The sequence below is a fragment of the Caloenas nicobarica genome, chromosome 3, assembly GCF_036013445.1.
Source record: "Caloenas nicobarica isolate bCalNic1 chromosome 3, bCalNic1.hap1, whole genome shotgun sequence".
Lineage (NCBI taxonomy): Eukaryota > Metazoa > Chordata > Aves > Columbiformes > Columbidae > Caloenas > Caloenas nicobarica.
In genome coordinates, this window is record NC_088247.1 from 35,453,330 (window position 1) to 35,479,869 (window position 26,540).

General features: G+C 38.0%; 1 protein-coding gene across 1 annotated transcript in view; it reads left to right on the forward strand.

Moving 5' to 3' along the window:
• The window catches only part of BCKDHB (branched chain keto acid dehydrogenase E1 subunit beta), a 116,668-nt gene continuing 90,128 nt past the window's right edge, over positions 1-26,540 (forward strand). The window contains exons 1-5 of the mRNA XM_065631180.1: positions 1-195; positions 2,682-2,759; positions 5,357-5,425; positions 22,543-22,676; positions 23,300-23,455. Coding sequence (XP_065487252.1) covers positions 27-195; positions 2,682-2,759; positions 5,357-5,425; positions 22,543-22,676; positions 23,300-23,455 — 606 coding nt within the window. The 5' untranslated portion in view covers positions 1-26. The remainder of the gene's footprint in view (positions 196-2,681; positions 2,760-5,356; positions 5,426-22,542; positions 22,677-23,299; positions 23,456-26,540) is intronic.

The following is a 26,540-nucleotide window of genomic DNA, read 5'->3' on the forward strand; positions in this document are numbered from 1 at the left end:
CGCGGCGGCCCCTGAGAGCGGCGGCGATGGCGGCGGCGGGGCTGGCGCTGCGCGGGGCGCTCGCCCCCGCGGTGGCCGCGGTGTCGGTTCGCTGCCGGGGCGGGCTCTGGAGCCGCCTGCCCCCACTGCCGGCCGCGCCCCGCCGCTCCGCGGCGCACTTCGCTTTCCAGCCGGACCCGGCGCCCAGCGCGTACGGTGAGAGCGGGGCCGGGCCGGGGTCCACCTCACCCTCGCTCTGCTGCCGGGTCCGCCCCGCCGCCGCCTTCTCGGGGAGGCCCCCGGCCGGCCGGGGTGGGGCGGAGGGGAGGGAGAAGGGTGGGCGCTTCCCGCCTCCCCGCCTCGGGCCGCCCTGCCCCGTTGAGGCGCCGGCGGTGGCCGCGGAGCGACGTTTCGCGGCGGGGCAGCCGCCGCCAGCCCCAGCACTGGGGCCGAGACCCCGGGCGGCGGCTCCTTCAGCCTGGGTGCGTTTCCTCCGGTGTGCCCCCGGTGCCCTCCGCTTCCACCTGCGGGTTTTACGCCGAAAAGCTGGCGCTGTGGGTGGGAAGGTCCCTGCTGCCGGGGCCGTGGTGCCCCAGGCCGCTTCGGCACCTCAGCGGTACCGTCCGGGGCGGTTTGGGGAACTGTTTTTGGGCCGTCAGTGCAGTCGCTTCTACCGGCCTACCCGGCATCTCCTCAGACCTGCGAGCCCTTCCCCTGCCCCTCTCCGGTTTCAGTTGTAACGCTTCTAGCGGTAACTTAATGACTTAGATCCATCTCTGTTTTTTTTATTGCGTGCTTAAGTCATGAACGTGGTAATAAACCTGTCATTAGAAGACTGCTGTCTAGTGAAATGTTTGAGTTCATCCTCACGATCCCACGATTGAAAGTAACAACAGATTAGTTGGGAATTAACAGCTCAGGATGAAATTTGGTGTTTTGACTTCATTTCTGAGGTGCATCTCTGCAACTGACTAGTGCTGAGTTCTGCTGGAAGAAACCTGCCTGCTGCACAACAGGTGTTTCTCTCATGTGAGCTGCACTCTCTTCTAGAAAGGTGTTACTTAGCGGGATGCCTTTGCTGTTCCAGCTTGGTCATTAAATCTGAAAAAGCTCTTGGCCATTCCTGGTAGTCATTGGGAGATACGGGCATCCCAGGTGTCGTGGAGCAAAGCCTGTGTGCTGCAGGTCCCTGCTTGAGATCACAGTGAGGAAGCTCGAGTGGGGCATGCTGGTTTTTGTTGCCATTTATTAATAGAAAGCTACTTCCCTTTGATTTAAAGCACACTTAGAAATTCTGTGAAAAATAGCAGAAGTAAGATAAGGTTCTGCCAATATTGATACTGATATTATTAAGATAATGCTTCTCCAACTCCACAGTCCAAATTTAAAGGGCACAATTAGTTTCTCCTTGCAAGGGCTGATGCAGAGGCCTTTACTATAAGCAGGTCAGCACAGTCAGTGTGAGGAGTTTCTGACACTTGTCTTAAATGTTGATTATTTGTAGCGTTCATATAATTTGAACAGTTCCCATAACTTTTTTTTTTTGAGTTTCCTCTTCTTAAAGGGTAAAGTGTAACAGGTAAAGCTACCAAGCATAGGAATATGTTGGAATGCAGCTACTCAGCTTTGATGTGGCATGACATGAGTCTTTAACAAAAATTGCTGATGTTAATTAACAAATTAGGAGGAAGGGAAGCTGAATGGTTGTTGAGAGAAACTGTAGTTACTGGAAACAGAAGGTTGTTCTTTCTGATTTCTGACACCTGTTGTCATGTTTGTCTGGGATCTTCACCTGACCATCTTTTTTTTTTTTTTAAACATGCTGTATGCTGTGTGTCCTGGTAGGCAGTATTCTTCTGGTCTATGGCTTCTAGTCATGGCTTAGATAGAGGTTTTACCAGTTAAAGAGCTGCCAAATATCAGCCAGGCAATTTTTTATTCACTCAGTTTCTCATAAGGCATTATTTTATTTGCTTGGAGGATCTGAGTTAGTCACAATAGTGGGGACTGGGCTACTGTTTTGTTCCGTCTTTGCTTTCAGCTCTGATTGTTTTTCCTCGCAGCACTGGAATGAAGGAGGGCACTAAAGTAGCCTTTGATTTTGAAGGTTTTCTTTCAGTCCTTACTGCAGATAAAGTTTTCTTTCTTTGGAGTGTGGATTTGATGTTTCTGACACTTTCTAAGTGCAATCCAGAGAGCAGAGCGGTGATCTAGGAAACTACTGATAATAACAGGTGTCTGTAAACAGGAAAGGCTGAAGCTTAAAAAAATAATTAAAGAATTAGGAAATAAGCTTAATGAGATCTGGTGAATCTTAGCAGAAAGGATCTCAATCCTCAAAACAATAATGCTTCACTGTAGTTTCTTCCTTTGAAAAACTTAACTGTTCCTAAAAAGTCATTGTTCCTAGTGTTTGACTAAGTATTGCAAAGCTGCATTTGCTGTAGCTGAAAGCATAGTTTTTGGAAAAAGGTTGAGTGTGGGGTAATAGAATTATAGTCCTTGGGACTGCAAAGTATACCATGCTCAGTCTCATCTATCCCATGATTTAAGTTTATTCAGCAAATGAGTCTTGGGTACTTCTAACAGGGATCTTGTTTATGACTGTTAACTAAGTTTTCAGTCAGATTTTGCACCAGTGTTTTCTAATGTACTATGTGTTTTGAACCAAATTAAGTGGCTAAATTATCACTTTCACACAGGGGAAACTCAGAAGATGAATCTCTTCCAGTCCATAACAAGTGCCTTGGACAACGCTTTAGCCAAAGATCCGACTGCAGGTATGCTATGCACATTAGTGTGCTTTGCTTTGTATAAATTCCATTTCGTTTTGCCTATTTGCGTACAATATTAAATGCATTTCTCGTGGCTTTTAAAGTTTTCTAATAAGTTATTTCTACACTTTGATCTCAAACAAAACTTAAAAATGTGTTATATTAACAGATTATTAATGGATTATGTGATCTAAAGTGCAGTGTGTCTTCTGTATTAGCTGGGTGTTTTTCACCTGAAAGTTGGGACAGAAAAGATATGTTGCTTAATGTGCTTCTGGTGTTACTGATGTGAACTGTGCTTGATGGCAGCTTGAGTCCCACCAGTAAGTAAAGGAGTTTTTAAAATATAAATCTTACTTTTTAATTCCTTCAACCCTCTGTGCTCAAAAAATGGTATTTTTTTAGAGACTATGTATTCCTTGCACTGTCCGTTCTCCCTTCTTCCCTTCCCTGTCCTCCAAAATTCCTTTCCACATTTACTGATTTCTGTTCGTCACAGTGCATAGTCAATGTAAGATTTTCTAGGCTTTTGCAGTCTGGATAACCTATAACTTTGAAAAAGCTAGATCATCATAGCTTGATTTAAAAGGATTTTCCTAAAATCTTTTGCACAAAACTATTTATTCCACTTTTAATTCTTATACATAACAGGAGGTCTCTTGGTTCTGTTGTCATAACAAAGGCATGATGATGGCCAGATATCTGAAATATGTTTAATGTCATGAACACAGCTGCAAAAGCTGTATAATCTTGTGTAATTTTGATTTTTCTTTTTAGTGTGTTAGTAACTCTTTTGGCACTTTTTGAACTGCTGCTCAACTTGAAGCCTGACTAATCGTCTGATCTGTTAAGACAAATTTCATGTTGTCTGTCCAGTATTATGCCTGTATACATTCCTTCTCAGTCTACAGCTGTGTTGTAATCACCTTTATTAAATTAAACTTAGACAACTGAGGGTAAATTACTGCCAAGAAGAGATTTTCAGTACCATTCTGTAGAATCAGCCATATAAAAGTAAGTAGAATGTTAGTCCAGCAGGAACCCAAAGTCATATATAATCTTCAGCCTTTTAGTCACCCTAAGGTTCCAGTCTTGCTCCTCAGTTTTGCAGGGCTGGATCTTTGCAAGGCGCTTTGCAGAACCATGTTGGAGTTCTCCAGTCTGGATATGCAAGTTGTCAGTATCATCCTACTTACTATATTAATTAGTACTTCTTGCAACAGAAAGCATGTCCTTCATATGTTTTTAGTTGTATGGAAATTGAGCAACTGTTGTTTAAGTAGCGGAAATCCTCATACTTGAGGAGAATTAGAATCTGTCCAGTAAAATATTTTCAGTGGCTGAACAGAATGAGTAAACCCATGCAAGTTTGCTGATACCAGCATCAAATGGGATTTTTTTTTTATGCCAGCTGGCTCAAAAGTGAGTGGCCATGTGGTAACGGAAAGGCCTAACAAAGATTTTAAGTACATAAAAAAAGCAAACAAATTAATATAAAAAATGAATTAGAGGGATGATCTGGGGGCATACTTCAATCATAAACTCAATGACTGCATTGGTTTTACATCATTATACAAGTTATTTTTCTTTAAGTAGTGTCATTAATGTGTTTGCTAGAAGTGTGTTAATCCTTTTAGTGCTTTGAATCAGAAAAGTATTTTATTTAAACAAAGATAATATCTGAAAGGCAAGGAGGCTAACTCATTATTTTGTGTCCTTTAGAACATGGAGAGTATTGAGGAATTTGGGAATTATCAGAACTGGCCCCAGTTCATACAAGCTGCTATTGGTGATACTGCTGCACATCTTTTTATGTGCTTAAAAAAACTGAAATGGGCAAAACTTTTTTCTGTGAATTAAATAACGAAACCATTTTAAGAAAAATTAGACATCATCATTCCATAAATTCAAGGAAAAAACCCCCAGACTAGTTGTTATGAAGCTAAATTTTAAAGGCAATTCCTTTAGTGATGAAACTTTGCTACATCAGCCACACTATAAAAATAGTAGTGTTGAATACTGAGAGTTGTTCTGGTTATTAGATATCCATCTTTTCTGCAGAGGAGTTTCTCTGAAGTCACTCTTTGGGGATCTAGCAAGTATGTTTGGAGAAGGTTTGAAATTTCATGTTGGATCGGTAGTTTGAAGAAAATTTCCATCTGACAGTTTTCAAAACACTACATTTGCTGAAATCTGTGGATGAAGAATGCAATTGGTTAGCAGTTGAACCAGAACAGGACTTCAGTGACTCTTTAGTGATTGAATGTAACTGTTTATTGAAATTATTTTTGCTCCTTTAGATTTATATATTATAGAATATTTCAGAAAAATAGATGGTTTGAAAGTACAGCTGCATCAGTGTCATGAATTCTGTTTTGAGACGTCCTTGTGGTGTTGTACTGATTCCTCATTAACCTTGGTTCTTTATTTGTTACAGTTAGGCTGTGCATGAGGAACACTTAGGTCTAGATAAATATTGAAGTAAAATGAAATGTTAGCTTCTACTTACATTAGTGTCTCCTATAAAAACCTCTGAATTATGTTCATTAAAAATAAGGTGCATTGTGGTAACATCAGCCTCCTCTACTGTTCTTACATTCCAGTAATATTTGGTGAAGATGTGGCCTTTGGTGGGGTCTTCAGGTGTACAGTTGGCTTGCGAGACAAATATGGTAAGTTAGCTTTTAAATCTGACATTATTTTCGTATTAGTATCTCTGTTCTTTTGTACCCCTGTATGGTTTGTGGGTGAAGAGAAGAATACATGGGAGAGAAGTCTTGTAAATGGACTTCTCTTTTCCTTTCCATCCTTGGAAACAGAAGAAATTTTGGATATATTAGTATTACCATTTATGTAGAAAACAGGCAGTGACTAGAGAGGGAATAGCGAAGATGAAATAGAGAACATACTGAAAATACAGTTACAATGATGAGGAGATCCAGGAAAAACTGAAAGTGTAAAAATTGAAGGAATCCAAAATTTCAAGAGGGGTGTGGCTGGCTGCCAGTGTAGTCTTAGGGATTAAATAAATTCTGGATCCAGTGTTTGTTTTATGCAAAGGCTAGAGTCCATGTAAAATGAGGAGGAATTCCAGAAAGAACTGATGAACAAGCAACCTCATGGATCTTACCTGTACAAGGAAGATTACAAACACTGACTCTTCTTTCTTCATTCCCTGCCTGCATTTGCCACCAACATAATAATAGGAGACACAAGTGATACAGTATGATGTTGTTTCTATATGTTGATGTAAAATATGAAAGTTTTTTCTCCTCTCCTGAAAGAAGGTGTTTTTTCTGTAGATAATAAAATCACTAGGTGGCAGTCTATGCCTATAAGTAGTTTTTTGATAAAAAGCAGTATTTCTTTTTTAAGCACTTTTATAGAGGTCAAGGTCTAAATATCACCTGATATTATAGTAGGGAGAATTTAGTATATGAATACTCAATAGTAGTACCATACATATGTTGCTTACTATCCAGACTATTACTGAAGTCTCTCTGGAGAGATAGAGAAGAAATATGCTTTTAGAATAAATCTGTCATAAAATCTAAAACTTTTTTTTTTGCCAGGAGGGCCATATAAGCCTGAGTATAGAGTAATGTGATATAAACATAGCTAGAGGCCTATACTAGTAAGTGAAAGAAGTCAAGGTCTTTGACTTTGTAAAGAAATCTTAATTTTTGATTGGATGAATTTTTGACATGCTACAAAAATTGTTTGAAAATATTTGAGGAATCATATGTAAATAAGCCAGTATGTGGAAGTTTCTTTTCTACAATAACTATGACTTAGTATGTTTTTTCCTATACATCTTATCCTGTGTCAACATCTGAAATAGACAAATTCCAGTTTTCTGTCATTACTTTGCTGCTTGTGATCCTTCTATTGGTGTTAGTATGTTTTGCATGAAATGAATGCTTAGAAATCTGTTGCTATGTAATACTGCTTCCTGATGATGAGTAGACTACCTGAATTTTTTATGTGGCTAGTTCCTTTCAGATAAGGGAAAGGAAATAAGTCTTGTACACTTTTATTCCTTCGTCTCCTCACTCTGGTCTTGCAAACTGGAAGGCATATTCTTATTTCTTGTCTCCTTCCCCATCACCTCCTGTCAGGTTTTTGATTGTCACCATTTTCTAGAGGTTGCATACTCTAACCTGTAGAATATCCTTATTGAAGTATTGAATGTCTGCTGTTCCATAGTTTTGCTGTCTGGAGATGTTTTCCATCCCTAGAGCAAAGATGTAAACTGTCTGATTGATAGCCTGCTTCCTTGCCTACTGTATTTTTGTAGCCTAGGTAATGTGTGCACACTTTTTTTTCAAAAAAAGGGAAGTACATTATTATTTTGGTCTTTTGAAGAAAATGCTCTCTGAATGAATGTACATTTGTCTTTGAGTCTGCAGATGGATTTGAAACAATGATCTTGGAGTGTGAATAATTGTGCCCTATTGCTCTGCCTGAAGTATGAAATAAAGTTGCAGCATGTAAAGATTAGAATCATCCACATGACAGACATACAGAGGAGATGAGAGGTTGGGATTAGATGATAGGAAGTAAAGAAATGGGAGGAAAAAACCAGAGGATAAGGTAAAAATGGAAATGGACAGAAGACAAGACTGAGAAACAAGAGCAGCAGAAATTGTGTTTGATAAGGAAGGCTACTCAGAAGAATGCCAGAGCAGGTTTTTTTGGAGGTAACGCCAAAAAAAGACCCATGTAGCTTACTGGGGGCAAAAATGAAGATATTGAGATTATATAAACAGGTGAAGAGAACTATATGTAATACTTTTCTTGAATACTCTCTCTGTCGTCTCCAAACACTTACAGTTTGCGGGCTTCCTTATGAAGAAGTTCTGTGTAGTCATTGGCCTCAGTAGAGATTTGTCTCTAATACCATTCTGATCTGTGCTGAAGGGAGGCTCTAATGTGCACTTTCAGCCATGTCAAAAACCTTTGCAAGGATAAGGATCAGAAGCACTCTGACTAGTTCAAAGATTAATATTCTGAGAGTGTGGAATAGGATCAGCCCTTGCTTAGAACTCTGAGAATGCAAGAGAAGATTGGCTTCCCAGGTCTTTCCTGTGTTTTGAGGAGACTGAGGTTTTTTTTGGCTTATGTGTTCACTTTATGAGAATTTGGGTAGGTGATAGAAACCAAACTTACACAGATTTTTGAAATGGAAGAATTGAATACAATTAAAAAAATAGAATCTTAGATTGAGTTATTGTCCATGTTTGTTGTTATCTCAAAGTAAATATACACTTATAGTAATTCGTGTCTGCCTGCTAACAAATACATATGTACAGGCTTTCCAATACCAGAACTGTTTGTAGGTCTTATCGGTTACATGCAGATCTCTTTCACACAGATGTACACATTTGTATGTATGTGTTATGCTTCACTCAAAAGCTGGAAAGTTATTATGCTTGCCAAAATGTTTGCATTACAGAGAGGAAATGTGACCTAGTAAGGAAACTTGAAAGACCAGAATTTAGTTTTCTTGTTGCTAAGATTTCATGCAAGTTTGAATAGGCAGGGAGCTGGCAGTTTCCCTTTAGAACAGAAGTAGTGTTTGAGCCATATGTCTCTTAACTAATAAAGCAGATTGCAGTTCATTTTAGGGACTGCTTTTCTAGCTATATGTGGTCTAATGAGAGCTTGTTACAGCTTTTTATGTTCCTGCTAATGTATCTGAAAAACTGGAGTTAAAAAAAAAAAAAAAATTGAGTGCAGTTCTCTGAAAGTAATCTTGAATTTTCCACCTACCAGAGATTAAGATAGTTGGAAGAAAGATGGTCAGCAGGTGAAAATGTGAAAAATCCCCAAATCCCTTTCTACTGATTACCAACTTACAGAAGGTGACAGTGGCTGCAGGAGCTAGCAGGTTACGTGCAATCACATTTGATCAGTTCTCAAATGAAAGAAGGGTGTTGGGAAGAAAAAATACATTTCTGGAGTTGTGTAAGGCAAGGAAGTAGCATTAGACCAGTGCTTGTAAGATGGAACTTTTGTGAATGGTGAATTTGAGTAGGAAAAAGAGAGAGTTTTTAGACTGGAAAAAGGTTCTCTTTAATTAGAGGAATGAGAGCTTGCTTATAGGGAGTGCTCTTACACATTAGAATAAAAATGGAAGTATTAGTGATCACTGACCTCTAAATAAGATTATTCCATTGTGGTGGCCTGAAAACAGGTAGCTAGTGTGATTCTGAAAGAAATAATGTAAAACACCTTCACATATAAAGAAATTTAGTGTTACTCAAGTTAATGGTGAATTATAGAATTGATAGGCCCTGTTGCTACAAGTTTTACAGCTCCAGAAGTTGCATGAGGCAAAGGTTGCTGGAGGATTTTAAAAGTTCAAGTAATCACAAGAGGAGTGTAGGTTTCCTCCTTCTGGAGTAGTAGTGCATCAGCAGTTGGAGAGTCTTCCAATCATGCCTTTTATTTTTGTCTGTTTTGGTGTCTTTTAGCTGTTTTGTTTGGGCTCTGTTATTGTTGTCCTCTTCTTTTTGTTTGTCAGTGCTTACAGAGGTGTATTGCCCACAGCAGCAGTAATTAGAACAAAATGCTTTTCATAAGGTTTCCATGTAACATTGGTAACGTGTTCTGGAGTGATGTTTGCTGCCTTTATTAGCAGTGTGGTGCTGGCTGCCCATTTGTGGCATGCTTTAGTCTGTATGTCCCTTCTGTTGTACTGCTGTGCAGCCAGTAATTGCTTCTTTTCTGGGTGGACACTTTGTAAAATGAAACTCAGTAAGAACAGCTGTGTGTCACTCCTATAAGTAGGATTAAAAAAAAAAAAAGAATCTTGGATCATTTTATTTCAGGTAATTCTGAATTAGTAGATGGCTGGAGACATTCATACATGCAGACAGTAGGATATGAGGAACGAGCAGCTTTAATTTTTTTTTTCCTCCTTACTTGTTTTTCATAGCTGAAATAGATTTTCCCATGTGGAGTTGAAAGGGTGCAGAAAGTACACACATATAACTTGAAATTTAATTCGTTTCTTGCCCAATTCTGTTCAAGCATATAGGCTTTTTTTATAAATAATCCTTCTAATGCTTTACTATTTTGATGCAGATAGAAGTGTAGATAAAATCGGTAAGATTTTTTTCTTTCAAACCATATTTAAAAAAAAGAAGCGTGAAAAAGGTAGTGTACAGTACACAGTAATTAGAGTCTGTTCTATTGTTCCAGGATATTTTCTTACAAATTGGGAAATCACAGAACAAAAGGAAAATCAAGATAAGGAATAACACTTGTATTGAATCCCGTGAGGGCAGGGGAAGCTGGATCAAAGATTTCCCCTGTGGAAAATTTCAAACACATCAAAAAGCAACTGACTGAGCTGCATATGAAACCACAGTTTTAACAAGCAAATAACATACTTATGTCAGGATGACCTAGCCACATTAGCAATCAGCTGGATGCTTTAAAAATGATTTTATTTATCACTTCCATATTTGTTTTCCTCTACTTTCTGCCTGCCTTACAGAATTAGATCTTTGAGACACAGAGTATGTTTTGGGACAGATCAGCTGGCAAAGGCTGCTCTTAGCCTTCAGTGATGGAGATTCTCTGGCTTCTCTACACACACGGTCCCAGTGTGGGATTATTCTTATGGTTTGAAGCTTTTTCTTATTGGTCAGTTTCCTCTGGACTCTAATTGCTGCAGCTGAAGGATGTGGACTGGATACACTACTCTGGGTCATACTGAATAAAACTTGGTTGCTTACAGTTTTCTGTTGATACATCTCATGATAATGCTAGCTTGTCTTGCAGCATTAATGTTTATTTCCAGTGTCTGATCCACTGTAATCCCTGGTTGTTTTTCTGTAGACCTCATGTCTAAGGTGTAAACACCTGTGCGACTTTTCAAGGAACACTTCATTCTTGGTAAAATAATCATTTGTTTATAGTCCAGTAAAATAATTCAGGACTTTTTGTTTATTTGTCCAGGAGATGGCTGTACCTAGCCATGCTGAAGGGACACCAGCCTTTCTAAAATTGAGGTATTAATTCTTTGAAGAGATGTGGGTTGCTTGAACACAATATTATTTTAGGAGTTTTGGCTGCAGAAAACTTCTGAAGGCAAATTCTGTGTTTGAGTGAAATGCCTATGGGGGAAAACATGGGTGAGAAGATAAGGTTGTCCCCAGATTGTTAGGGTGTTTGGTGAAGTATTTTGGCTAAGGATTGGATATGCTTACAAAAATTGCTTCATGTCCCGACAGCTTTTAGTAGCATGAAATAACAAGAGAACCTCTTGAAGCTGAGCTAATAGAAGTAAATATGGTGCGTGTTTTTTTTTTTAAATTCTAATAATTTGCCTCCAAAATGCATAAAATACTTTAAAATGTTTGTATTGTAATTTTATTTTGTTAATGATTTCAGGAAATTTTTTATTGCAGAAACTTCACAGCATGTTACTGGCGAGGGAGCAAAGAGCTGTCAGTGGAGGTTCTGGGTCTGTTCTGGTGGTGCCAAGCATTACAGGGCAAGGGCAAGAAGTACAAGAACACAATTTGGATACGCTGGTTGGGGCTCGTAATGCAGTGTATTATAGTGTGTTCTGCCTCCCAGAAGCTACTAGTGGTTGGATATTACTTCAAGAGGTGAGGAGACAGTCTGGGGTTTTTCTCTGAGGTTTTTTTTTTTAATCAATTATCATGGGGTCTTTTGCATGCTTTAAGAACATAGCAATAAGCTATTATAAGGAGTGTAAAAACTCGCCTGAAGTAGCATACGAAATCAGTGTTAGGGGTTTATTGTATAAAGAGATAGAAAACGTTAGCTTGATGCTTCAGAAGCAGACTGCAAGCTTGTTGGAGAAGGAGTGTGCTGCTTTTATGTATGTGGTGGTCCTTCCTAGCATATTGCACATGGTAGAATAAAGTAGTTCAATTTTTGACATGGTGGACTTAGGTGGAGAATGGAACATTTTATTCAGAGTTAAAAAATGGCTAGTTGTTCTGTAGAGATTGAATAAAACCTAAGTAGTCTGGAGTTTGGTTACCCTTGTTTCTTTGTGGATGGATTTAAGCAGAGAATTCTGCAGCTTGCTTGCCTGGTTCTTCCAGAGCAGTTTGGCAAGATCTGCATCTTACTCTGATTTATTTAAATGTCTTTGAACAGTAACATCTGGAGAACGTGTTCCAGACTCATTACACAATAGTACATTTCGTTCATTTTCGTCTTAAATAGCCAATTCTTTTCTTAACTTTTTTTCTAACTGTAAATCTTATTTGAGAACTTGATGAAATGTAGTATGTCTTTTTACACTGTATCTCTGGGATATTGATATAAATCAGTCTCTGTCAGAGCTAAATAGAATTTTAGGTTTGTTTTTATTTTTTAAATTGTTATAGTGTGCCTAGTGTGAAAACAGTATTTTGAGACTTACTAATATTTATTGTGTTTCTTTTTGTATGTTGTAAACCTGTTTGAGGGAAAGATAAGGAACTTACTTTTTAATATAGAACTTGGTATTCAGTACAGAGTTTAAGAAAGCTCTTCTAACACGTTAAGATATTTCAAGATACTTTTTTGTCCAGCAATGTATGTGCTGCTGAACGTCATAAAAATGGAATTTTTCACTTCAGGAAATAATTGCAGTGAAACATTTAAAAGTAATATTTTAGTAATATAGTGTCAAGTAGGAGGAAGCTTTATGTATTAAAGACACAAGATGGAATTGATGAGCATAATTAGTATTCATAGTCTGTATTAATTCCAGGTCTGCAAGCACAGTTCGTGTACTTTGGTTTAAATGTCTGTCTTTATGCCTTTACTATTTATTATGTGGGATTCAGTGATTCTCAATTTCCTTGGTTAGTCCTGTGATCAATGTGCCCTCTGTTTCATTTGTACTCATCAAGTAGGACTAATTTAGTATGTCTGCTGTTTTTTCTGCCTCTGAGGTTGGTGATAAGAGTGTAGTAATTATCACCACTTCAGTTTAAGAAGGTACTGCAGACTTTATTATAGGGAGTGAAACTCTCAGAGTTTTCTAGGAAGTAATTTGCTAGAAGCCTCTAAATGTCAAAAAGGTCAAGGCTACCATTCCAGTCCAGTCAATTGTCTAAGCAGCTTTGCAGTAGAAGCACTTTGAGGAGCAAGTTAATCTTAATTTAACTTGATTCAAAGCAGTCTTCCAGTGACGAGGTTGACATAAAATGCCAGTCGTTTATTATAGAAGATCTCCTTTCTTTTTAATTTGTAGAAACGTTACATCCTCAAAACCTGACAAGGAGTTTTCACACTTGTATGGAAACACCAAGTATAGATCAATTTATTGATTTTTCTCATGCACATGCTTTGCACAGGCCTGGTTACAAGTGAGATCTGTAAGATGTTTTTGTCACTGCAGATTACTGGTCATTCAGCACTTTGTTCCTGGGTACTTCTTTAGCAGCATTAAATCATTGCTTTTATGTTGAGAATAGTTGCTTCACAATTTAGGGTAGATCTAGCATGCTTTCAGATCTACTATAAAGTATTTCTACACCACTGATACTGAGGACTGTCGGAGAGGGTGCCTCGTATTTGACAGTTTTTTCTTATTCCTTGCTTTGTCATCCAGATAGTGTACCCAGCCTATTACGGAAGAATTTTTATTAACATGTTGCAATACTTTGCTTTGGGAACTGCTGTGTATTTTCCTGTTGGATCTCTTACCATGTCATGTAATATTGCAGATATGCTGAAAATGCAGGGAATGGACACAAGCCTCTTAAATAAAGCTGATACATTGTCCCTTGGTTATACCCATGTAAAGTGTTTGGTAGATGTCAATATTAGGGCAGATGCAAGTAAGCTGTCATCTGGTATAGCTTTGCATGTCTAACTTGTATCATCAATTATGTTTTTCTGCAAGTGCGCTTCTCACACAGCAACATTTTTTTGTGGTTGAGCAAGGAATGTTATTAATTGTAGCTGGAGGAACATTTGAATGCCTTGGTGCAGTTGGGCGTTGTGCTTTTTTTTTCTTTAGGCTGATACAGCTGGGTATATGAGCCAGATGATAAGGGATTCAACGTGCAACGGACTACCTGCATAGCCATCAGTAAAAAGAAATTCTAGGGAGCAAATCTGCCACTTTGTGAGCTGCTTATTGAATGTTTTACTAACAGTGCAGAGCTGAATCAATTCTATTTTATCAATGTCATGAAATATTTCCATCAGCAGGACAGGAACAGACATAAAAAGTTCGGGCAGTCAGCATGTAACCCTGTTTGGGCCTGTTAGTGAATCACAGAATAATAAGGGTTGAAAGAAAAAGACCTTAAAGGTCATCTGGTCCAAACCAGTACTCAATGTCGAGCCCATTTAGGTTGTTTGTGGTCTTGTGCAACTGAGTTTTGAATATGTCCAAGGAAGGAGCTTGTACAACCTCTCTGGGCAGCTTGTTCCAGCATTTGACCACGGTCATAGTGAGTTTTCTTTCTTCTTATGTGGTCAGTTTCCCCTTTTGCATCATTATTTCATCTGTCACTGTGTACCTGAAAAGAATTTGATCTTCCTTCTCTTTATACTACTGCTTGGCTGCTTTTTCATCATGGAAGGATTAAATGACATGCAAGTTTACTGGCATTCAAAGTTACACCAAAGCTTTGCATTAACCTTCCCTGAGCCCTCGCATTCCCATTTCTTCCCTGAGAAAGGGAGATTATTAGATAATATATTTTTTTAATTTCTGCTTTACTCTTTAGCTTTTGTTGGGATGCTAGTTTGTCACAAATGGCAAGAAATCTGAAGTAGAGGAGAGGCCCAGGAAAGCATGTTTTCCCTATTTGCTTTAGGAAGGTAAAGCTGTTAATAAATAAACTTTCCTGGGTCCTCCTTCATCCAGAGGGCTGTAAGCCTGACAATTGAGTACATGCTTAATGTTATGTTTATGCTGTGAACAACTTTTAAGAATTTACTAAGATTTACTAGAAAGTAAGTTTCCTTTCCTTCCAAACCTGCAATTCAGTAACTGCTGGGTGATAAGAATTTGTAGGTAATTGAGGACATTACTCCACATCCATGGTAACATTTTCTTTATATTCCAGCAGTTCTACTGGCTCTGATGATATTTAGGATCTTTGAGAGTAAGGATTAAATGAAAATGCCATAAACATGCTTCTGTCCTAAAGGAATCTTGGGGGAGAGGAGTTGAAAGTGCAGTTGATTCTTTGGAGCTCTTGGAAGAAAAATGCACCATCTTCAGTAAGGGAATGATGTCTTGAGAATGCTTTGAGCTAGAACTACTGGTTCAAATATTCATGTCTATTCAAATGTGTGAATGCCTTGGAGTTGGTAATTGGGGAAGACTTAAAAGGAAAACTTACCCTTCATCTGTTTTTAACTTTCAATTTACTTGAAGTACTCTTCAGAAGTGTTGGTTATGTCAGTGGAATAGATGACAAACCTGTGAGGAATTCCTGTTCTTAGCAGTTATCTGTCAGAAAAGGTGTCCTTTGGGCAATACAGTGGTGATTAGTATTTCAGAAGGATACTTTTTTTTGTGTGCAAGTGATATTTTTTTTTCTCCAAATGAAGTTTAATTAAGACTCCTGTAAACAAGTGAAAACGAATAAGACAGACTTATTTGTCTTTCGACTTCTATAAAACTTCTGTCTAGAATAAGAAGTTGGGCCCTTTGTTGCAGAGTAGACTGGGACAGGTTGCTCAGAAAGGTGGTAGATGCTCCATCCCTGGAGACATTCCAGGCCAGGCTGGATGGGGCTCTGAGCAACCTGATCCAGTTGAAGATGTCCCTGCTCATTGCAGGGGGGTTGGACCAGCAGAGCTTTGAAGGTCCTTTGCAACCCAGACTATTCTAGGACAGCGGATTTTGCAGCAGCAGAAGAGGAAGCAGCTAATTTATTTTAGTGCGTGTAAATATCTGTTCTGACCCTTTTCTTGGTCACACTTTTTTTGCTAATTCATGTATCTTACTGCTATGATGTAGCTTTTTTTGAATATTTAAGGAAAGAGTGATGGCAACCTGCCACGGAATTAATTGCTAATTAATCAAAATTTGAATGAATTTTTTGTTCAAAGTAACTAAATATTGAATTTCTTTTGATAGTGTATTCTGCGTATACACGGTGATTTTTGTGTTTGTGGATATATGTGTTTCTCCTATAACAGACCCAACTCATTGCACTTGACTTGAGACTTCACATTGGCTTAGATGAGGGCTGAGGAATGGCTGAGTCCTTGGAGCCTGCTGTGAGTGTCTGGGCACACACAAATCTTCTTGTCTCAGTCTGTGCAACTCTTGTAGGATACAGGATTGGGGAAAAACAGGAGAGGAGTAAAGCTCAATTCTGTGAATTGTGTTACTCTGCACACAGGTTAAATTTATCATAAGTTATAAGATACTTGATATGAAATCCTTTTCATTTCATATAGTTACTTTTCATCTGTTAGGGAGGTGAAATAATATATTGTAACATGGGCTGCTCTGGAAAAAGCTGCTTTTTAAATGGCATGGCATGTTAGTGTGCAGGGATTCAAGATTGAGAGGGAAACCATCTCTGTGTCTGTGAAACTGAAGCCCTGCTTTGGACACGTAGATTTGAAGTTTGCATATTCAGCTGGAAAGCCAATGAGTTTTTATTGGTATTCACTATAGAGGAACAGTGCCTGTTGCACACTCTGTTTTAAAGCTGAGGAACTGTGATTAGGATATCAAAAGAAGAGGTGGAACAAATTGATTAAAATTAATAAAAAATTACTAGAACTGTTTGGTGTTCAACCAGGAGCTCTAGAAGAGCTGAGTATGAATGTACCAAACTACTTGCTGGGATGCTTACCCTCTCACGTGGTATCAGAGAAATGGAAGATAACAAGTGTCACCAATTGTAAAACAGGGCTTAAAAGTGTTTGTAGGTCCAAGAAAGTCTGAATGCTGGATAGATTGTGTTAAATATATTAGGGATTAGAATGAGTACACTTATGTAGGTGTACCTCTATGAAAAATCCTAGATATTCTTGGATTAGAATAGGTTTTTAAAGGCAGGACTGATTTGAAGTGTCATTTCTATTTGAATGTTCTACACGAAGTCCCCAGTGAGTAGCAAAGAAGCTGATCTGTGGGGACTTCCTTTTCTTTCCAGTCCTGTTTCTCCACATGCATCTATGATTGCTGCGGTTGAGGACAGAAAATATTTAACTTGTTGGACTCTTCTGTTTAACTTATAATAGTTGTTTTAAATGGGAGGTAATGAGATCATGGGGACAAATAAAATGCTGCCCAGGTATTGTTAATGCTAGTCAGTACTGACGTCTTTTCAGATGCCTTTTTTAACACAAGTGATGTAGATGTGTCTTAAAAACAAAGCAAAACACCATCCTTTGACTAAAGCACCAGCAGTACTCCTTAAACCACTCAAAACATCCCACGTAGGCTCTTTCAGAGCAATGTGAAATTACTCAGACTTGAAGCCTAGAGAGGTATGTTAACATTTTAGGAGATTTGATATTGTTTGAATATCTCATTTTTGAAGTTAAATTAAGACAGGAACATGTTTTATTGCAGATATTAAAATCCGAAAAACTTTTTTCCTGATGGCTTGGAACAAATAAAGATGAAGCAGGCCAAACCGTGAATGCACAATAATCGACTACATATGCCTGTAAACATGTTCTGTTAGGTTGCTATGAAACTTTTTCTTCTTGGAGGATGAGAAGATGACTGTAAGACTGCATTAAAGCTGTTGCCCCTTAGACAGAGGGTCAGTGGGAGTTTGAACATTTCTGGAGTACTTAACTCTTCGTTCTGAAAATCACAAGGATCAGTCTTTTTTTATTTAAGTAAAAATAGATCGAGGAGGATGAAGTAGTTGTTTAAAAATGCTTTTAATCAAATACTGCTTTTTCCTTAATGTTTTTAAATATTTTCATATTTACCTTGTTAGGCAACATTTCTTGGGTATTTATTAACTCACTTAACATGCATCTCATCTTCTTCCTGATTTATGGGCATGGAGAGATAAGAAGTATCGTCCTTTTTTTCACATAGCCCTGTTTGTCATATTGCTTCCCTCACTACTTGGTAAAGGACATCAGCCTGTTTGGGTGGCTGAAATGAGGGATGTTTACAAAGCCAGGCAGGTTAATTGAATGGGACACTAGCATGATGTCTGTCTGCAGAGGCTGATGCACCTGATTTCCGATAAAGTAGAGGTGCCACTTGCACCTGCAGTGACAGGTCAGCTTACACAGTTTGTGTTCGCTTGTTTTGAGCTGCGTGGCTGACGCAGGTAATAGGAGAAGGGAACATTTTCAGAAATGTTTCTTCACTAGTAAGGAAATGAAATACGGAAAGACAAAGTATCTCTGGGTTATTTGCTTGAGTCAGATTTCAGCTGAGTGAATGTTTTACAAAGGATGATGTGAATTGCTGTTTATCAAAGTTGGCTTCCTGTGAAATAGATAAAAATACATTGTCTTAATGCCTTTAAATCTTCAGTGTTTAAATAATTTGCTTGAGTAATGGTTTTCACATTGTATAAATAAAGATAGAAGGTTAAATCCATGCCATACAATTTTTAATGTTTGGGGAAATTAATAAATTTGTTTTGTCTTAATGATGTGTGTATCTTTTTGTCTTAAAAGGTTAGACTTTATAAAAAAAAAAAAGGCCAAAACCCAACCCTTGAAACTTGCTTTCCCACCTAATAAATAGTAAAGTGCTTTAGGTTTTGCTTTTGAGAAGGGATCGGTATTGTTGTACATGTAATAACAAAATCATTCCTGAGTAATGAATCTCATTCAATGGCAATTACCCAGCTCTTTCTTCACTGTTTTAAGCCAAAGTACTTCAGGATTATGCCTTTAATTCCCCAAATCCAAATTAGCTGCTTCAAGCTGATCATGTTATAACTGTCATGTTGTATTTCACATTTACTTTTATTGACTCTCACTTCATTTATTTAATCATACTCCATTGATATCAGCATGCTACCTCTAATACCTCAATAGTATTTCAGCAGTTTTGTTAGGACGCCTTTTATATTCCAAATCATAGAGGAGTAAGCTAGTGTGGTGGATCTAACATGCATTTAAATTAATTCACCTGTCACAAATTGATATTAAACAATTAATTTTGAAGTTTTTATGAGCTGAAAGCTCGTTTTACAGGATTGTTCAAATACATTTCAATTTTTGTGTGATGATATAAAATTATTTATAGAACTAATGCATCAGGCAATTTCAGTGAAAATCTGTTAATGAATGAGGTTAGGCAAGCTTAGCATGATCTGACTTCTGGGCATTTCTCAATGATCTCTTTTTTTATTCTGCTCAGATGTTAGTCTATTTATGTAGGCTACATGATAGAGTTTTAAACCACATTTAACCACATTTCAGTAAATCAGTATGTGTTGAATAGAAATCCACATGAAGAAGGCCGATTGAGTATTTTGATTTCAATATAAGAATGCTAGGTTTCTTAATTTACTGTGAATTTCACTTCCCCCCCCACCCCCAGTCTCTTCTATAGTCTCTTTTTTCAGTGTTTTCTTTGCTGCTTGCGTCCTATATCAAATTATCATGTAAGCACATGCAGTAAAATATTGATCTGCCAACAGACTTTTTAAGAAGTAGGAAAGTGTAGTACGTCTTGTTAATGCATTTTTAGTTCATTAAAATATGAAGTGTTTTAAATGAAGAATTTAAATGAATCAGTGAAAGAGACGGGAAATAAGATGCCTAATTCACAACACTCTAGATTTAATAAAGAGGGAAGGAGAAGTTTGCCAACTGTTTATTGTTTCACAGGTGGATGCGAGTACAGGGACAGCTCTTGTGGCTGGACTCAAGCAGGACTTCTCCACCTTCCCAGATGGTGGTGAGGCCTTTGCACAGGTGGCTGATGTTCCTGTGTCCTTAACTGTGACATGTATCAGCAGAGGGAACACACCAGAGGATGCTGCGTAGCTTGGGGACTGAGATTACAGCCATCCTTTAGGAATGAGAACAATTTATTTACACAGTATACACTCCAGGTTCAAAAATAATCTTGCACTCTCCTTGTTCTAGAAGTTCTTTCATCTTTCCATGGCATTATTTTCCTTTTGCATCCTATGGATTAGTTTATTGATCTATTTACTCTGTAGAAATGGGACTAAATAGCCCTGAAAGACAAAGTTGCTTATTCTGCATGAGAGAAGCACGGTACCAATGTGACTGAAAACTTTCCCTTTGGACAGATCTTAAAGGAAGAGATAATTCCTGTGTGAAGCTTTTTGAACTGATTTTTGTTAATTCCTGGCAGTAAAGCCAAGACACAATTGATATCTGTCAGAAGTGAGTATGACTTAATTACAAGGACAATAAAAAGAAATTACTACTTCTATAAATATCTTCCCCAGTTTTGGGTTTCCCAAAGCATTATGTCTTCCTGTTACTTGGAATGAAAATGTTTCAGGGCTGGAGCTGTTTTTATATAGTGACATTGCCAGACATTGGTAGTACTAGTAAAGAAAGAACAGAAATATGCGGACGAGCAGTGTTACTGCAGCACGCTGGTAAAATAAATGCCCAACAAGAATAAATGGCAGCGCCACAAAGTTATTGCCATTCTCCCTTCCTATGCCATTTGTAGTCTGAACAACTTTTGAGCACAATACCTGCAAAGATGATTTAGTTTTTTCCATGAGATATAAAACAAAGTACAGATGATTCACATCTGGAAATTACTGAGATCGGCTTGCTCATATACCTTGGAAATGAGAGCTGGCAGGATTTGCTAATTGTAAAACGTTCTCTGACCTGCAAGATACTTTGCTGTGATGCAGAGTTGATCAGAGTAATATTGGGTGTGTTTGACATCTAGACAACAAAACCTTTCTTTCAAAAGCTACGCAATAATTTTGTTAATCTGGAATTCAATTTTAGTTACTGAGCTAGCTGTGGTAACATTTTTATCTCCAGCAGCAATAGCAGGACTTCTAAGTTAAAACAATTTAAAAAGTATTTTGGAAATTTATTTCTAAACAGGAAGCAGCCCAGTGTGCCTGTAGCTTAGAAGTACTGTAAGTCACAGAGGTTTTGTTTCAAACACTGATTTATAAGAAATAAGTAGAAGTCATGGAAGTTTGGAATGACTAATTTGAGAAAATGGTGTTTCCCCTCAAAAAGATGATCTTTGTGGTGCTTGAAAATGTTTCCACTGTCTTGCGTGCAAAAGTGTTCTGCAATTGTGGTAGCTCTTTGTGCTTGTGTTGGCTTGTGTAGCCTCACTGGCAACACCAACATTGTAGTATCATTCGATGGCTTTTTTTTCTTTGGCTTGTCTTAAATGAGTGGTGTTTTAGTCATGTTCCTGGTGGAGGGAAAAGAGAGGAAGGCAGAGGGTGAGCCAAAAACTAATTATGGATGTATCAAAAAAGATCCCCCAAAACCAAACAAAAAAACCTGCCACGCCAAACCAAAAACCCAACCCAAAACAAAGTAGCTCTTGAAGTATGAAGCTCAAAACACCAGGTAAAACATGTGGACAGGGTACAAGCAGTGACAATGCTGTGCTGAGTCGTGTGAAGATGAAGGACGCATACTTGATAGATTTGTAAAACATGCCTCCCTTTAGTATGTTGTAAATGCAGCTGTGAGCAATGGTTCTCCTCATATCATCCCTTTCTGAAACCTTTTGTTAGCTTCTCTTTCTCTAGTTAGTTAACTTGTAGCTATTGAAATAAGGCATCTTCATAGTAACAACTCTGCTAATTATTAATTGATGAGTTTAGTCTTTCTTTTTAGTTATTTGGTGCTTATTTAGTTATTGTTTCATTTATTTCATAGCCACTGGTGTATGCTGTGCTCACTTTTTTCCATCCAGTTTGGTGTCTTGGCATATTCCTGCACAGTGCACTCTTATAGAAACCTACTGTCTATTTCCCAGTGTTCCAAAAGGAAAATTTAATCGTGTAACTAGGTTCACCTGTTGATCTGCCAAGGGAGTACAGTACTGCTGGCAAGTTGTACATATATCTTATAAAGGATGTTGTAGTGGTGTTTCATGTCCCTCCCCCTCCTTCTTGTTTTTAGTTTCATGAACTGAACAATTGTCTTCAGCCATCTATTAGACTGATGCGCGTTTGGAATCCGAAATTACTGTGGCACAGAAATATGTTGGGGCTAAAATGACCTTTTTGGACTCCCAAAGGGAAGATGCAAACCCCCAAATATTTAATTTCCAGTCTCGTGCCTCCAACAGCAGGAACAGCCTTCTTTTCTCTTGCCTTGGGACAAACTGAATTCTTTAGTAAGCACAGCTTTACCTTAGAAAGGAGATTGGTAAAACTGGGCACTGATTACTGGGAGTGTGGGCAAGCGACAAGATACTTTTCTACAGATGCTCTTGGAGATCCAGCTGCCTTTGACAGTTAATTCTGACTGCCTGAAAAAAGCTGAAGTAACAATACTTTATTGTAAGCTTTTTTAATGCTTGTAAGTATTCTTTACTCCTCCTGTATAAGCATGAGGGGTATGCCTGCTTATCTGTATATTCATCAGAACAAATTGTTTTCCTTGAAGTGTTAAGAACATTGTAAGTTACAGAAACTGTGCTTCTGTTTTGTTTCTCTTTGTCTTCCTCTGAGCTGTTACAAATGAAAGTGTCTTTACCTGTAATGGATGTTTATTGTTCCTACACCTAAAAAAGCCCATCTAAATAGCTGTATGGTTAATTGCAGGTGACTTGTTTATAACTTGAATATTTCTGGGGCTATGTTTTCAACTTAGAGCTAGTATGTTAAAGGAATTGTGGTGTATTTTTTTTTAATAGGTAAAGATAGAGTTTTCAACACCCCATTATGTGAACAAGGAATTGTTGGCTTTGGTATTGGAATTGCTGTTGCAGGCGCCACAGCCATTGCAGAAATTCAGTTTGCAGATTACATTTTTCCAGCATTTGATCAGGTTAGTACTAATAAATTTGAGAGAAGCAAAAAGGAATCTTATGGCTGTTTAAATTACTATTATTAATTAATATTTGGTTTGAATGTGTAACTTTTGTAAATATATCCACAACCGTATTACTAATATTTATGCATGTTTTAAGTAAACAGGAAGGTACTAAGGCCAGTTTGAAGGCTCATTAAATAACAGAAATTAAAGATGTGGTTTGAAGCAAATGTCTCTTTGTTTGTTTTTATTTTTGATTTTGTGGCTGTGTTGGCTTCAGCAGCCTTGAATTCCTCAGCTGTGTCTTCCCACCATCATCACTCGCTTCTATGCTGCTGCAGCCAACCATGTGTCCACGGGACGAACTACAGATTTGAACTGGGCTGATTGGCAGTATGGGAACGGGGGAACTGGGTTGTATGGCTGTTCCTGGGGCCCGGGCATCTGACTTGGACACACTAAATCATTGCTCCATTTGCTTGGAAAATGTTTCTTTTTCCACTGACAGGATCCCTTTGGTTCCAGTTTGGTCCTCTGAATACCATACGTTGTACGGATTATGTAATTACATCTCATGTATTGTAGAGGTGTAATGATGCATTGGACTGAATGTTACTTTTGTATATATATCTTCCCAGATTGTTAACGAAGCAGCAAAATATCGTTACCGCTCTGGAGATCTGTTTAATTGTGGAAACCTCACCATCAGAGCCCCGTGGGGCTGTGTGGGTCATGGTGCACTGTATCACTCTCAAAGTCCAGAAGCTTTTTTTGCTCACTGCCCAGGAATAAAGGTACAGTAACTCTCATTTTATGAAGACTAATTTTGTTTTTTGTTTGCTTGTTTTTTAATGGACCTGACTAATAATGGGTCTGGGTGCAGGCAAGGGAAGGAAAATAGGAGTCAGTCCACAAAAATAATCTGAGTATGTTAGTTAAAAACGCTTTTATAACTTTTCAAGTTATAAAACTTAAACTATGTTACATGTTTGAGAATTTATAGCCGTCATTGAAGCAATCTTTAGTAGATGTAACATTTTGAATTTGTGTGCTTTTTCCACTAAAAGGATACATTTTACACCTGTTCTGTGTCCGGTATAGTACAGAAACTAAAAACTAACACTAATAAATAGTACATTCCTTTAATTTTTGTTTTCTTTCTGCATCTGTTTAAGTGCATTATCATATTCATTTATATGAATGACAGTGGCAGGCAACAGGCACAAACTGAAACGCAAGAGGTTCCGAACATAAGGAAGCACTTGGCAGAGGTTGCCCACGGAGGTTGTGAAGCCTCCATCCTTGGAGGCACTTACTCAGAGGTTGTCTGCACATGGGCCTGGGCAGCCAACTCTTCTTGAGCAGAGTGCTGGACCTCTGGAGGTCCCTGCCAACCTCAACTGTTCTGTGATTCTCTGAATTATAACTTTAGGCAAGCTTTCTGTATGAGGCAGTGGCATTCCTTGAAGCTGAGGTTCCTAAGGCTTAGATGGATAACTTGCCTGGAGAAGAGGGAGGGGCGGGATCTCATCATCTCAGATTAACAGAGCACTATTTGCCAGCTCTCCATTTATTTTTCTGAGTAATTTTTTTGTCGATGGACTTGTACTTCTGGCTTTACTGGCATCCAGTCCATTGAGAAATGACTCATGACTTGATTGATGTGGAATATTTAAACAAAACCAGTATTTGTACACTGAAGACACATGTTCATTGTTTATCTGTTGTTTAAACTATTGTCTATATATGATTTTGTTCTAAAACTTCAGACATTATTCATTTACAGGGAGGCCATAACCATTTCTCCTACTTTTTTCTCTTGAGTTAAATAAAAAATCTTGTATTATTCACATTTTATTTCATGATATTTGAGAAATGGAATTTAGTTTTTTCTGTGGGTGTTGTTTATGATCTTTGAGGTGTTCTTATTCTGAACTTGAAAATATTTCCTGATAGAGACAAAAGTAATCTGCAAAGTCTTTTGCCAGGTAATTGAATCAAATGGTTTTTTGAGCTTGTTTAAGAACTGGAGTAGTTTATTATTGTATGGAAGCACAAGATAACATATGATTGAGGTACTGATGCCAGGTCTAGCTAATTTATGCTGGATTTATTGGTCAGTCTCAAATCTTTATATGCTGAACCAAGTGCTGAGATTTAGTGGTCCACTCTGGTGATTAAAACTCTTTCTAATTCATAGCAACCTAGTACTACTGTCCTCAGTCTTCTACATAAGTTAGCAAGTCAGAATTTATTTATTCACTCCAGGTAATTTCATTTCTTTTGTCTCTGATCGATCTTGTTGTTTTTTCACTTTCTTTCACTTTTCCTTGGGTAAAGTGCTAAAATAGATCGCTACCACTAACAGCTGTCACCTCATGTGAAGGTAAAGGGCGCATTAAATTCTGTGGAACTGATGGAACAGTATACTAGTTTTTGATGCAAAAGAGAAGTGTATTAAGACTCTATATTTTGAATTTTGTATCTTTGTGAAAACAATGTTGTTCCTTCAATATTTTTTTGCAAAGCTGTTCATTACTGCAGTTAATAATGGTTAAGGCTTTATCTTCAAGGTTGCGGGTCTTTATTTTTGAATGAACCCAAACCCAGCTGTTAATGTGTATGAATCCGGAAGTGCAGAAGAATTTCTATTTCAGATGCATTTACAGAAGTCCATATGCATGTTTTCTCCAAATTACAGGAGGAAAGGCCATGTATTACAAGCTGGGAAGGGCAGAATTGAGCTTTGGAGGAGAGTGGTTTTCAAAACTGCCCTCTTATTAAACTCTGTGGCAGATTCCTGATTTAAGAGTTCTATTTGGTGCTTTTCGTAAGTGAAAGGTGAGGTTTGGACTTCCCAAGCAAAAGGGAGTTTTTCCAACTTTGGGTGTTCAGGGGAAGGACTGTGATCATTAGTGCTTCAGACAAGGCTCGTTGGGGTGAGGAGGACATTGCTAGATGGTTGTATCTTTTGTTTACTCTTGTGAAGAAGTCTGTTGTGATGGATCAAACTGGCTTTCACAATTACTGTATTGACTTTCTCCATTCTATGCTAAGACTGTTCCAGAATATTTACTGTCATGGCTACAAGCTTTCATTTCCAGCCTAAATTTGTTCCTGACTAACTTGCATATTTATCTGTCTTTCATCTTCCCTTTCATATATTAAGAGAACAATTGTTTTCCATTTAGTCTTTGTTTTGTTAGACTAAACAAATCAAACTATCAGATGTTAACAATTTCTGAAGCTCTTTTGGCACCTGTTTCATTCATTTTCTTTCCAGCTGAGTTTCTAGCAGTGATTTTCTCAATAGCACTAATGCTTCTTGGCTATATTATTATGCTTTTTTAGGGCTGTACTGCATAGTGTGCTAGTCATTCTTTGAGCAGATAATAAATTCAAATCTGAATTTCTACTGCTGAGTTCTAAATTTATAACAAAAATGTAGTCCTTAAATGTGTGACTTCTCAGTATGTATTGTTCAATTTGCTTTTGCGTTTGTCAGTCATGTCCTCAATGTGAACCAGCTCTCTTTGGTATTATCCTCTGTAGTCATAGTGACTCTCAGCTTTTGAATAGCTTTCATTACCATGCTCTGACTTGACATTGTAAATGAATAAGGTAAATAAAGTTTGTCCTAAAAATGTTCCCTGAGGAGTTGCACTTGTAACATCCATCAGCTCGGCAATTTCCCATGTGTCTGTTTCTAAATGCTTTGCTGAAATATTAATAGACTGCTTCTACCTTGTTTAGAAGAAGCACTTACCAAGTTAATTTGATATGATAGCGGATTTAGGTTGTTTTGACTCTTTTCTATTACTTTTATATAATTAAATGTTCTTACTCTCAAAAACTATTTTGAAGCCTTGGAAGCTCCTG